We start from the raw sequence: 12,525 nt of genomic DNA, 5'->3' as shown, positions 1-12,525 counted from the left end.
TAAGCAGCGGGAGAGTAATGGAGCTTACATTTGTGCATATTTTGTGAATTTCTGTGTGTAAGGCTTCATCTATTTTTGATGTGACTTTTTTAGATCACCATGAAAGTCAGAGAGACAGAGGTCCTGTAGATTAAATCATTATGGCAGGGCATTTAATAGACCATTCTTTTACGAACATATATCCATATACTTAACATTTGAACGTCTCCTTCACAAATGAGCATTTCTCTCATGCATTTTCTCTCACAGCAGGTAAGTACAAAAAGGTTGTAGATCAGATTCAATGTGTGGTGCTTCACTGATGTGCATTTTCAATTCTTCCACAGTATTATGAGAATGTGATTTATGTATTGTTTTAATTTTTTGTCTCATTTAGCATGTGGCTTTCAAAAGGTCTCCGAAATGAGAAAAACTGGCTTTTGATTTTGGGGAGTGAGATACTACAGAAAGACATGGAAAACTATGATGCAACATGCTCAACTCACAATAATACAGCAGGGTGCTGAATCCTTAAAGTAGTCAAAATGCAAATGCAACGGAAAAATCATTAAACAATTGATCTATTTTACAGTTAATAACAGTCGGCCATTCTTACCAAAGGTAAGAGGCAGTGTAAGGGTTTTGTATCTTCACAGATATTTTAGCAACTAGTTCTGTATTGTTCTGACTGCAAACTTTCACACATCAGTGCATCACTGATCTGATAGGTGTATTCTTGTTATTTTTGATAAGATATGTGCTTTTATTTATATGTCAGATATCATCGTGTTGCTTTTTGTTCCCCTTTTTATATGTACGAATCAGAAGAGTCTAAACATGAGAAGTGAAAAACAGAACTTCACTGCTATAGGTGAGAAGTTTCCTTCATTAATTGTGTAGAATTTACACTTTAACCACATTTCACTCAGACATGCATTTTTTAAGAATTATACAAAGTTGCATCGATACTTTTTTGGCCACAATAAGGCAGAAGAAATCTAAGACAAGCTGGTCCACACACAGTTGTTTGCTTACACAACTAGCAGACACAGAGCAACATTGTCTCATTGGACATCTGATCGCAGGCCTTTGCATTTAATAAGCATTATTTCATTAATCAATAATTCTGCTGTCATTGTGATTGGACCTCAGTATGCAGTCCACACACTTAAAACAATTAGCTAAAAGAGGCAACAAAGGTCTGAGGGCTGCAGAGAATTGTGTGATAATTCTTTGTGGGTTTGTTACTACAAGTGACCCTTTTCACATTACGTTAAATAATAATTATTTATATCGCACAGTTTAAAACAAAATTTAAAAATTGATTTAAAGTAAAAACAAAAAGAAATTATAATAAATAAAATCCAAAACATGAAAGATTGTTCTATTACCCTTCAAAGTTTTTACTTTCTAATAGCATATTTCCTTATTTTGCTCTAGAAATATAGCATAAATACAACATCACTTTGAACATTTATTTTACAAAATTTAATAAAATTCCACATTTAACATTCAAAAATTCAGAACAGAAATGAATGAGTGAGTGAGTAGGTCTGTGTCTGTGCATGTGTGTGCGTGTATGCATACGTGTGTGTGTCATAGACTGACTAATTCATGAGTTTTGAAGCTCACATTAAGACGCTGACTTGATTTCTTTCACGTGAGAAACATAGCCAAACTCTGGTCTGTTGTATCAAGAAATGAAATGGAGATGCTAATACATGCTTTTATTTCATCACGTTTGGAATACTGTCATTTTCTTTTTACCTGCCTTAATAAATCTTCCATACACTGCTTACAAACTGTCCAAAATGCTGCTGCTGCTGCTAGGCTCTTAACATGATCCAAAAGATGGTCACATATTACTCCTATTTTAACCTCACTGCACTGGCTTCCAGTTAATTTTAGAATGAATTTTAAAATTTTGGTGCTCAGTTATAGAGCCCTACATGGCCAGGCTCCGCAGTATATGACAGACTTTCTGCATCACAAACCAAGCTCGTAGGTCCTCCACCCAGGGCTTTCTAAGTGCACCTCGGATACATTTTAAGACTCGGGGATATCGTGCCTTCCAGTCAGCAGCCCCTAAGCTTTGGAATAGTCTCCCAATAAGCTTAAGGTCCTTTGATACTGTGGACTCTTTTAAAAAGCAGCTAAAAACCCATCTGTTCAGACAGGCTTTTGGGTAGCATGTGGAATCGGATAGCATGTGGAATTTTACGTTTTTAATTTTTCTATTTTGTCTGTACTATATTTTATCTGGTGTCTTTGTTTTTGTTATTTTGATTGTATTTGATTTTATTTCTTTGACTGCGAAATACTTTGTGACCGGTGTCTGTGAAAGGTGTTATATAAATAAAATTTGCTTGCTTGCTTTCTTGTTTCACACATACACACATAGTGACAGATATGCACTTGTTCTGTCACTCCAAGCATGCACGTGCGCGTGCACACAAACACACACACACACACACACACACACACACACACACACACACACACGCCTCTTCAAAGCTCAATAGCACATACTGTACTGTAACTCATGTAGGCATCTGTATCAGGTATAATATCCTTTATTGAGTCAGAAGGCCTGCACGTGCATGTGTGTATGAGTGCGAGCAGGGGGTTGAAGGTGTGTGAATGTGTGTCTCTGTGAGAGAGAGAGAGGGAGAAAGGAGTAATGTGTCCTGCAGCCCATATAAATGACCTCTTTTTATCTGCGCACACACACACACTAGTTTTTCCATACACACACATATACCACCCTTGGACATCCATATCAATACAAACAGACCATTTTTAAATGACCGAATTTGGTACAATGTCTTGCAAAACTTGACAATGCATGAAATGCCCCTGGCATAGCCCTTAGTGGAGAGAAATTCTAATGGTATTTGTTCTTCAGGGCAAACAGGAGAAAATCAGCTGGAAAATAGTAAAAACTACAATTTTGAAGCTAGGGTTTCAGTTTGAAAGCCTAATAAAATAGAATGCATGTTTATACAATATTGTGGCCCAGGGGATCAAAAAATACAGTTTGTATGGGTTTATATTGGGCTGTTTTCCATAAGGATTTGAGTGTCTGTATTTTGGCCACACACAAACACACCAATTTGTCCTTACACACACATACATCACATTTAGACATCCCTACCCACACATACAACTCACTGAAGCTGTAATATACTTGGCTGCAGTAATCATAATAAAGGATCAATGCCCCTAGTGGAACCATGAAAGTAGCATGCATTTTGCACAAAGGGTTTAAAAAGAGAAAGTGGCTCAATCAGCTGAAAAATAGTAAAAACTAAAATTTTGAAGCTAGGGCTTCAGTTTTAAAGTCTTATAAAATGGAATGCATGAATTTATGCAGTAGCAACCATGGTATCAAAAAATGTGTGGTTTTAATGGGTTTCAGTGGGACCTAAAAGGGCCCTAACATGCTGAAAGTTAGTATTGTTTCTACACAGTGTATTATAGACTTAATATAATCAAATCAAAATTGGATAAAAAATACACACCTTTGCCAAAAATCATGGCTTCAGGCACAAGGGTTACAGTTCAGTGAAGCACATGTATGAATAACATTATGCATGACACATCTTCAGGTCATACATCAGTACATTTCTTTGCAGGTTATGACCTCTGAAAGGAAGGTTTGGATACTCAAATCATTCATAACTCATTGAGCTAAAGACCACTTCGGGGAGGATACTGGAACATTTTGAGGTGTAAAATTGCTTTCTAGTAGTTACCGGTACTTTCATCATGGTTTCAGAGATCCTAACAGAATATTCATACATCTTACTATCAAAAGTGGTGAATATGATTTAGCTATTCTTGTCTTTGTCATAAAGAAATGTTTTAATATTTTAATTGTGTGTTTATGATTGAGTGGGGTTTGTAAGAGATTGATTGACTGACTGCTGATAAATACAAACAACTGATTGTAAGACTGCTGTGTTTAACCTCATTCAGAGAGATCTGACTAACTGTTCCTTTGATGACAGACAGAGTCAGGCCCTCCATCTGCCCAGCAGAACTGTCTTTAAAATGGTGGAGCTTGACCACCTCTCATTCAACGTTACACTAGAGGCGAGAAGGGACACTTGACTTGTTAGCAACCAGGTAATAACTCCTTAAGACTGTGCAGATTTTTCAGTTGAACACACATGTATTTTTTAGTTAATTACAAGCAGACATTCATTTTCTTTGTTTTTTAATTCCCATGCTTATTGCATATCCTGTCATGGCTAACTCAGCGTCCACTGGCCTCATCACTTCTACTCCTAAGAAACTGTCTTGGGGACGCCTGAAAGAGGACACAGTCAAGCTGGAGGATTTCTTGACACAATATGAAGAGGACTTCTGGAGTGTTAAAACAAAGAAAAGCTTCTCTGTGAAAAAGGTCCACCTCACACACAGCATCCGTTATGCTGACCTAGCTGTTCAAGACAGTGAGAGTTTTTATCCAAACAGGGAAGGAATGCTGAACCCTGCTTTTGTTGGAGATCAGGGTCCGTGAACTGCTCAACTCCATATGGACAATTAAACCTACACAAAAACCCAAGGATTTAATATTCAAAGAAGCAACATCTGTGATATTCCTGTAACATGATTTTGTCTGTCATAGAGGGCTTCAGCTAAGAGAGTGATCATTCTCACCACAAAACCGTAGGTGTGAACAATAGAACAGGAAGTGAGCCCTCAGTGTAACGTGAGGGTGGAGAATGAAGCAAAAGTAGAGAGGTGTTCTTTTTAATTTTGCACTGGGTGCAAATGCAGTTTTGATGTTGATGTAAATCGATGTTAAGATATTAATAATACAAGCAGGGCACAAGACATCCTGTGACTTCAGGAGCTGTAAACATCAACTGAGCGAAGAAAATCCTGTCGTGACTCATCTGCATCAGTGATAGACACATACCAGTGTAAGGTACAATAAATGTCATAGACAAAGTTTTTATTAACTGAACTTCTCAATGAAGATTTACTGTAATTAACAGGACACAGGATATGGCAAAAATGAATACAGAAATTAAATTATAAGTAATAATAAATTATGATTAATTCAATATCAAGATCTGATGAGACAACAGTCTGGTTTTGTGTTTGACACTGCGGATGTGTGGAGTATTAAAAGTGGAATGCAAACTAGACAAGTCATCTCTCACCAGAGGGAAATGACAGTGGTGCCACACAAGCCTGGAAATATCTGTCACTTTATTTGCAGGTCTGACCCTGAGAGAACAAGATGGAAACTCTGTTTCTCTTCCTTTTCCTGAAAGGTATGGCGCATTCTCTGAATATTCAGCAGAAATCATTTACTGCTCACAAGAAGTACAATTACAAGTAAAGATACCTTTTCATCTGCTCTCTCTCAGTTTCATTATCCTTTGCATTTTATTTCAGTTATTCAAGCTGAAGATTCGTCTTGGACGCTTCAGGTGCCATCTCCAATTAAAGGCCTCCCCGGATCTTGTGTGGTGATTCCCTGCTCATATAACTACCCTGATCCGAGGAAGACGGTCACTCAATTCACTGGGATTTGGCAGGAGGACACAAATAAGTTTATCTATCACCCTGTTGCCTCTGAAATCACGCAGCAGTATCAAGGTCGAACCGAGCTGGTGGGAGATGTCAGACAGAAGAACTGTTCACTGAAGATTGATCCTCTTCAACAAAGTGACCGTGGGCCTTTTCATTTCAGGATCGAAATTGGAAACTATGAAAGTTTTTCTTACCTGCAGAACAAAGTCTCCATTACAATGATAAGTAAGTTGGATTAGCAACTTTCAACAAGCATCTTTAACAGTATGTCTTTAATCTAACTGTTGCTCTCATGATGTTTTCCTTTAAGTAATTTGCATTTCCTGATTTCACTGGTCATTTGCTTGGATCAGAGATCAGTGAACAGCATGAGGTCGGGATGCAGTACTCAAGAACATCTTACAGTAATTTGGTTATTTTCCACATGATATTGAATTACTATTTTATTTACAAATGTGATTTTACAGTAACTTTGCACAATGAACCAAGAGCTCATTACAATAATTAGCAAAAAAGGCTCATGAGCACTGGTACAGTAAAGGTACTTTTTAACCATACAGCAGCCTTCACCTCTATAGTTTATTTCAGTTGTCTTTTCCTGCAAAATTTCAGTTTTAGCTCAAAAAAAGTCCAAAGACAACACACATTTTTTGGTAATAATGGTCATTTAGGTTTCAAACACTGTAATGTCGACAACTATGCAAACTATGCCCACTTCCTTATTTATGCTATCATAACGGATTGTTCTCCTCTTGCTTTAAATATCTTTGATCATACAACATTTAAACAGTTTCATTTCTCCAGACAGATGTATGAGATTCAACAGAAATGCTCTTAAAGTCTCAGGGCAGTTGAGTCCATTTTTATCTGTCCTGAAGCTCAAAATCAGACAGAAAATCTTTGAATTTGAGATGTGATTGGGGTGTGAAACAGTTGAATCGGTAGCAACATAAAATAAGTTCTACACTTTTAGAACACTGATATAATTTTGGACAAGAGCTGAATATATTATTATTTTTTGGAAACACTGAATAAATCTGAATAAAACAGTAAAATCTTTCTATACCTTTAACCCACATCCCTTCATAACATATTTTAGTATTCAGTTCTGGTGTTGTATTTTGGTAACCTTATGTCATTCCAGCAATTTCATGATTTGTGATTTTCAAGATTTTTTATTTTATCTTTGTCAACTTAAGTGCTTATAAAATTATTTAATATATAAACAGAATATAAAAAGACACAATGTGCTTTCACTTCCTTTTTCTGTGCAAAAGCCTTCACGATCTTTTCTTATCATGAAACTTGTGTGTTGTTCTAGCTGAACCAAATCCCATCAATTTTTCTGTGAAAGAGGAAGTGGAAGAGGGCGTAAAGGTGTCTGCTTCCTGCTCTGTGTCTCACTCCTGCCCCGCCTCTCCCCCTGTCTTCACCTGGAGTCACTCTGGACAAGAACATTTCCAACCACAGCAGCTTGAAAATGGCCAGTGGGAAGCAACGTCCACGCTGACCTTTCAACCCACCCGCACTGATAACAACAAGCCTTTACAATGCACCGTAACATACAAGGGAGGGCAGCACCAGAAAACATCCAAGGTCCTCAAAGTGAAATGTAAGTGTCTATGGCAGTGGCAATAATAAAAGCCAGTGCTGAAAATATGCTACGTAGGTAAGTAAAAGTTTGTTTATATAGCACTACAGTGAGTGCAAAAATATGACAAAAAGATTTTGAATAAATATCAAAATCAAGTCAAAATTGTTAAAGAATAAGACCAAATCAGGGTTAAAAGGCATCAGTTAAATGCCTTTGAGAATAAATCTTGAAATGAAATTTAAACCAACCAAACCATATGTTGTTATACATACTGGATTTATTTTTTCCCAATGTGTAAGCTAACAACACACATGCACACACATACTATATAAAACATTCTGTATAAAAAAAGCTCCCATGGCTTCATGAATCAGAGGACTCCAAGTACAGTATTCATAGTGTGGGAAAAACTGCATTATGCTGCACCACTTACTGTACATTGGATGAGCTGGCTGCATCAAGACATTATCTCATCTAATCTGTCTGCTTCTGTGATTCTTCAGTTGCATCTTAAACCTGCTTAAAGGGTGGGTTCCCAATTTTTCAAGTCTGTCTTAAAACAACAGTCAGATGTCCAAATAAACATTGAAATGTTTTCCTTGCAGTGATCATTCTTGTTGTTTATACTGACTATTAGAAGATCCCCTCATAATGTACTTGTAAGTAAGTGTACAATGTACGTAAGTGATGGGGTCCTCAATCTACAAGCCTCTTTATATGCTAAATATATTTAAAAGTTCATCTGAAGCTAATATGAAGCTTCACCTTCCCAAATTAATCAAATCAAGTAGATATCTTTTAACGTTACAGTCTTTTTAGTGCCAAAGTTCCTCTTTTTGTTACTATTCTTCCACTGCAGCTCAACAGGGAAACACTGTCTGAGGAAACACAAAGAGGGAATTTGATGCTAAAAAGACTGTAATTGTGGCAGATATCCACTTGATTTGACTAACTCAGACTGCTGAAGCCTCATATCAGCTTCAGATAAATTTTTAAATGCACTTTTGCACAAAATGTCATGTGGACACACTGTGGATTTCTGGCCCTGTTACTTACATTGAAAGCACATTTGAAGATCTTTTAATAGCCAGTATGAACAGGAGGAATGATTACTGCAAGGAAAACCTCTTTCAGTGTTCATATGGGCACCTGACTGTTGTTTTAAGACACACTTGAAAAATTGTGAACCTTTTCTTTAATGGCTTTATGAAGTTATTTTGGCCCCTTTCATCTATATCATATGGATTGTCATAAAATTTTGTACAAAGATTCAAGGATGATTCCTTGACTTTTTGTCTAGCAACACCATGCAGTTTACATTTGTGATTTTTCAACAAATGGATTGATTACACACATTAATTGCCCCAAAGCATGAATTGTAATCATTTTGCTAATCCCCTGACCTTTCCATCAAATCAAATATAAATTTAAATGAACTGGTTCTCTGGTTTATGACTAAATACACCATTCCCAGCCTCAGATGCACTTTGTGTGTAGTGCTCATTATCAGTTTGCTAACACGCTAAAGGGAGCTATGATATAGGACAGTTAACATGTTCAACATCATACCTGCTGAACATCAGCATGTTGGCATTGTCAGTAAAGATGTTGCAATGCTGTTGTTAACATTTAGCTCAAAGCACCAATGAACTGATCCTACTTACAAGTATTTTGTTTGTATCCAAAGCCTGAAATATCATACTTGTGCCACATTGTAAATTTCTTAAAGAACTTACATCAGGCTTTGGATACACACACAATACTTGTAAGTAGGGTTCAGTTCATTGTTGGTTTGGCATTGCACATGAGATTTATCAATAACAAGAAAAATATAGAAAATTGCCAGCCATATCCTTTAATTGTGTGTTGCTGAAAAACGTCTCCAGACACACAGGTGCCCTGTATTGTATTGCCATCAACAAAATGGGACAGGGCAGATCAAGCCCTGTTCCACTCAACGTGTCATGTAAGTGAAAAGTGTAATGATGAAGGTGAGAATTTGATTTGAGTGTGGGGGGCTCATTATTTATAATCTTTTATCTAATTTTTATGTTTTACAGATGCCCCTGAGATTAAGAACGTCTCTTCCTGCTCCTCGGAGGGGGATATGGTGAAGTGCATCTGCATTGTAGAGTCCAAGCCCTCCAGCATGGTCCATTTTTTGCTTTCTAACAGAGTCCTGTCAAGCACCAAGGTAGAAATCCATGGACCTGTGTCCATTGGGACTCTGCAGGCAAACTTGGGATCATTTAGAATCATCCACTGTGTGGCAAACAACACGGTGGGCAATGCCAACATCACACTAACTTTACCGGATAAAAGTAAGAAATATTTAGAATTTCAAGTATGTATTACATGTCTGTATGATGTGCCTCAAGACTGTTACCATATAGACAGTAGAAAAATGACACCATATGGTTTCTGTTTAAACAGGTGAGATACCGACTCTTGCCATCGCCAGTGGAGCTGCAGCTGCGATTTTGGTGATACTAATAGTGGTGGCAGTGGTTAAGAAATGGTAGGCCTTTACAGAAAATGTTCTAAAATTAATTATGTTTCTCTTTTTAATCATGTTTTCCAACTATATTTAACTGCATTTAAAAAGTGTGAAACATTTTAAAAACATCAGAACAACAATGTATGCAGAAATGTACCACAATGTTCAATCTACTTGTCAAATATATGTCATGTGTGTCTATGCATAGGTTAGCACTGCGTGGAAATGTATGTCTATTTATGGAGCAGAAATGGGCCTTTGACCACAATTTGCAGAGCAGATCAGCGTGCAAGTGCTTTTAGGGCATGATAGTGTGTGCTCAGCATGTCAACAGGTTTTTTTCAATGTCCTAAATTAGATACCATTATTCTACCAGTAGGGGGAGATCTGGAGGTGTGCCACCATCTCAAATGCAGACCATGACAGCACACAAAACTGTGGAGGTCCCCCAGTACTCTACAACACCAAGGTTTTAAATATTCACCTCAGTTTAGAATAAACAAATGATTAGTTTCAAAACTTGCAGTAAGACTTTGCAAGAGAGTGTGTGTGTGTAATTAATGTGAAATCGTGTTTGTTTTCTGTCCTCAGGAAAGAGATGTGCTATGATAATGAACAGTACCCTAGCAATGATCACATATATGGCAACATGGAGGTATGTTATGTTTTCTTTATTGCTCAAGAGTTTTATTTTATTATTTCCATGCATAAAAGAAGAGAGTAAGTTCATCTTATTTCTTAAACAGACTGAATGGACAACTGACGATGATGCAATATACGCCAATGCATAATATGAACAAGAACATTCCTGATTGGTCCAGGAGAACTGCTGCAGTCCATCTGTGTGTCCTCTCACTGATGTGATTATTATGTGGGTCAAGACAGTTGCAACTGTTGATGTGCTATTTTCTGTACAGTACAGTTCACATATATTCTTTTTACATATATCTTTCAAAAGTACTGTGTTTGAAAATAATCCTATTGCTCATGATCTTTTGTGTCTGCATGTTTTTCTGTAGTCCAGAAACAAAACTTTATTGCAGTCACCTGTTCTATTTGTTGTTTTAGTGCTTTTTGTGAAGCTTTATTGTCTGTTTTCTTGCCCACAGTGTCACTAGGTTTAACTATTTTAGTTTCTACCTTTTCTGTCTGCCTCTCTCTTCCAACTGTTTGACTTTTTAACTATCTGAGCAATAGTATGAGCTGGTCCTGCATTACTTGATGCGCTGTTGGATGGCGGCTGATCTAAGGGAGGTGCAGAGGGTCCTGCAGTTACTCTTATGTCTGTATCCCTGAAGGTAACATCAGTGTTCAGTAGCACGGTGGCATATTCTATAAATGGCCATAAACTGCCAATGTGATTAGCTGTTCTTTTTGCATAAAAGCCAGCAATTTTAAAAACACAACTCTCACTGAAAGAAAACCACTCAGCACTAAATCCTCCTGTGATTACTTGTAGGAGCAGTTTCTTTTTGGTTGGATGCGGGTGCAAATGAGCCCATGCATAGCACATGGCAGCAGCCTGTCTTTCAACTTGGTTTGGATGTTTAAGCTTGATCTGACATATTTCAGAATGTTTGAGCATTATAGCATTACTAAGCAGTAGGAGAGTGTTGGAGCTTACATTTGCGTGTATTTTGTAAATTTCTGCGCATAAGGCCTCATCTATTTTTGATATGACCGTTTTAACTTCCTCTGAGTCATCTTGAGTCGTCTCTGGGGACCCAGAGAAAGACACACGTTGGCTTTTAGGTGTCTTTGGTGACTTTGGAGAGCAGACTTCTGATGCCATCTTTTCCCACTGTGATGTGCACTCGCACGTTTACCGATATTCCTAATTAGCTGTCCTTTTCCTGGATTTCATGATGTCCGTCATCATTTTCATTTTTTTGGAGGAGAATGACCCAGGTGGAATTAAAAGTTTATCTTTGTTTATCTTTTGTTTTTCCCTTCAAATCTGGTTTATTTTGGATTGTAAGTGTTTAGGAATTTCCGGAAGTGTCATTTCTATTGCCTGAGCTTTAGTGTTGTTCGAGGCCGTTTTAGAGGCACATTTCACTACTTACAGAACAGTAACGATGGATGAGGATCATAAACCAAGAAACAAAAGGAAAAAATGTTTTGTACTTACAGATTTTAGAAGAGATGGATGAGAACAACAAACAGTATCATATGAGTTAGAGTAACATGAGGTAGTTTCCTGTAAGGTAACTAAAGCAGCATCAACTTACACAATACAACATATATTTCATACATTCGATGCAACTGGATGCTCTTGTGGGTTTACATTTAGATTGTGAATTAAAGGCGTCTGTGGTGGATGTGGGATTACTACACCACACTCAAAGTGTGTTTCTCTCCCTCCGTTTTCTCTCTGCTGCCAGAGTGAGTCATGCCCTAAGCACACTTAAAGCAAGGGAAAAACAGTCACTGCAATTCACATATATTAAGCCAAATATTCCTTCTAAGTACAATTTCTAATTTGTTTTTTTGGAATATTGTCAAGAGGCACACAGGGTAAGACAAAGAAAATAAAGTAATTCTTTTTACTTACCCAGTGTCCGTCTGTCTTGGATTCCTTGCCAACAATCTTGTACTTGATCAATATCTGTCCAATACATGCTTTGATGAAGAATAAAGATAAAGAAACTTTACAGGCTCCATTTGATTCTTACTTGAATACATGAAGTTTATTGAAAATGAACATCTGACGTCACAGAAGCCTTTGGCACAACATATACATGGATATGGTCTCAACAAAAACTTAAAGGATTACAGGAAACAGTCAGTTCTTTTAGAATAGCACAGATCATGCAACCTGAAAGGAGGGAACACATCAGAGTGAACTTTAACTGTAAATAACAAAGATAGCTTTGTTACCCATCCAAGGCTACCACCTTATCTC

General features: G+C 37.3%; 1 protein-coding gene and 1 long non-coding RNA gene across 4 annotated transcripts; both read left to right on the top strand.

The window, feature by feature from the left end:
* Window positions 1–171: 171 nt before the first annotated feature.
* LOC137191667 (uncharacterized) lies at window positions 172–4,076 on the top strand. The gene is made up of 3 exons (XR_010930435.1): window positions 172–850; window positions 3,615–3,708; window positions 3,990–4,076. It is a non-coding gene; the product is annotated as an uncharacterized lncRNA (long non-coding RNA).
* A 196-nt stretch (window positions 4,077–4,272) lies between these two features.
* Window positions 4,273–12,274, top strand: LOC137191631 (myelin-associated glycoprotein-like). 3 transcript variants are annotated; one of them, XM_067601912.1, is made up of 9 exons: window positions 4,275–4,915; window positions 5,213–5,267; window positions 5,392–5,754; window positions 6,851–7,141; window positions 9,184–9,444; window positions 9,557–9,641; window positions 9,997–10,089; window positions 10,212–10,275; window positions 10,367–12,274. In XM_067601912.1, the coding sequence occupies exons 2-9, from the start codon at window positions 5,234–5,236 to the stop codon at window positions 10,409–10,411; spliced, it is 1,236 nt and encodes a 411-aa protein (XP_067458013.1). In that variant the 5' UTR covers window positions 4,275–4,915; window positions 5,213–5,233; the 3' UTR covers window positions 10,412–12,274. The 3 variants fall into 3 exon arrangements, with proteins under 3 accessions (XP_067458014.1, XP_067458015.1, XP_067458013.1); XM_067601913.1 differs by lacking the exon at window positions 9,997–10,089 and having other exon boundaries at window positions 4,273–4,915; XM_067601914.1 differs by lacking the exons at window positions 10,212–10,275; window positions 10,367–12,274 and having other exon boundaries at window positions 4,274–4,915; window positions 9,979–10,089.
* Window positions 12,275–12,525: the final 251 nt, after the last annotated feature.

Source organism: Thunnus thynnus, chromosome 10 (genome assembly GCF_963924715.1).
Source record: "Thunnus thynnus chromosome 10, fThuThy2.1, whole genome shotgun sequence".
NCBI classification, from domain to species: domain Eukaryota; kingdom Metazoa; phylum Chordata; class Actinopteri; order Scombriformes; family Scombridae; genus Thunnus; species Thunnus thynnus.
The sequence above is the reverse complement of the archived record's forward strand: the minus strand, read 5'-3'. Positions and strand labels throughout refer to the sequence as shown.

Coding starts and splice junctions, on each gene's coding strand:
- LOC137191631 (XM_067601912.1), top strand. CDS start 5,234: ATGGAAACTCTGTTTCTCTTCCTTTTCCTGAAAG. Junction 5,268..5,391: donor TCTCTTCCTTTTCCTGAAAG/GTATGGCGCATT, acceptor ATTTTATTTCAG/TTATTCAAGCTGAAGATTCG. Junction 9,642..9,996: donor GTGGCAGTGGTTAAGAAATG/GTAGGCCTTTAC, acceptor TTATTCTACCAG/TAGGGGGAGATCTGGAGGTG.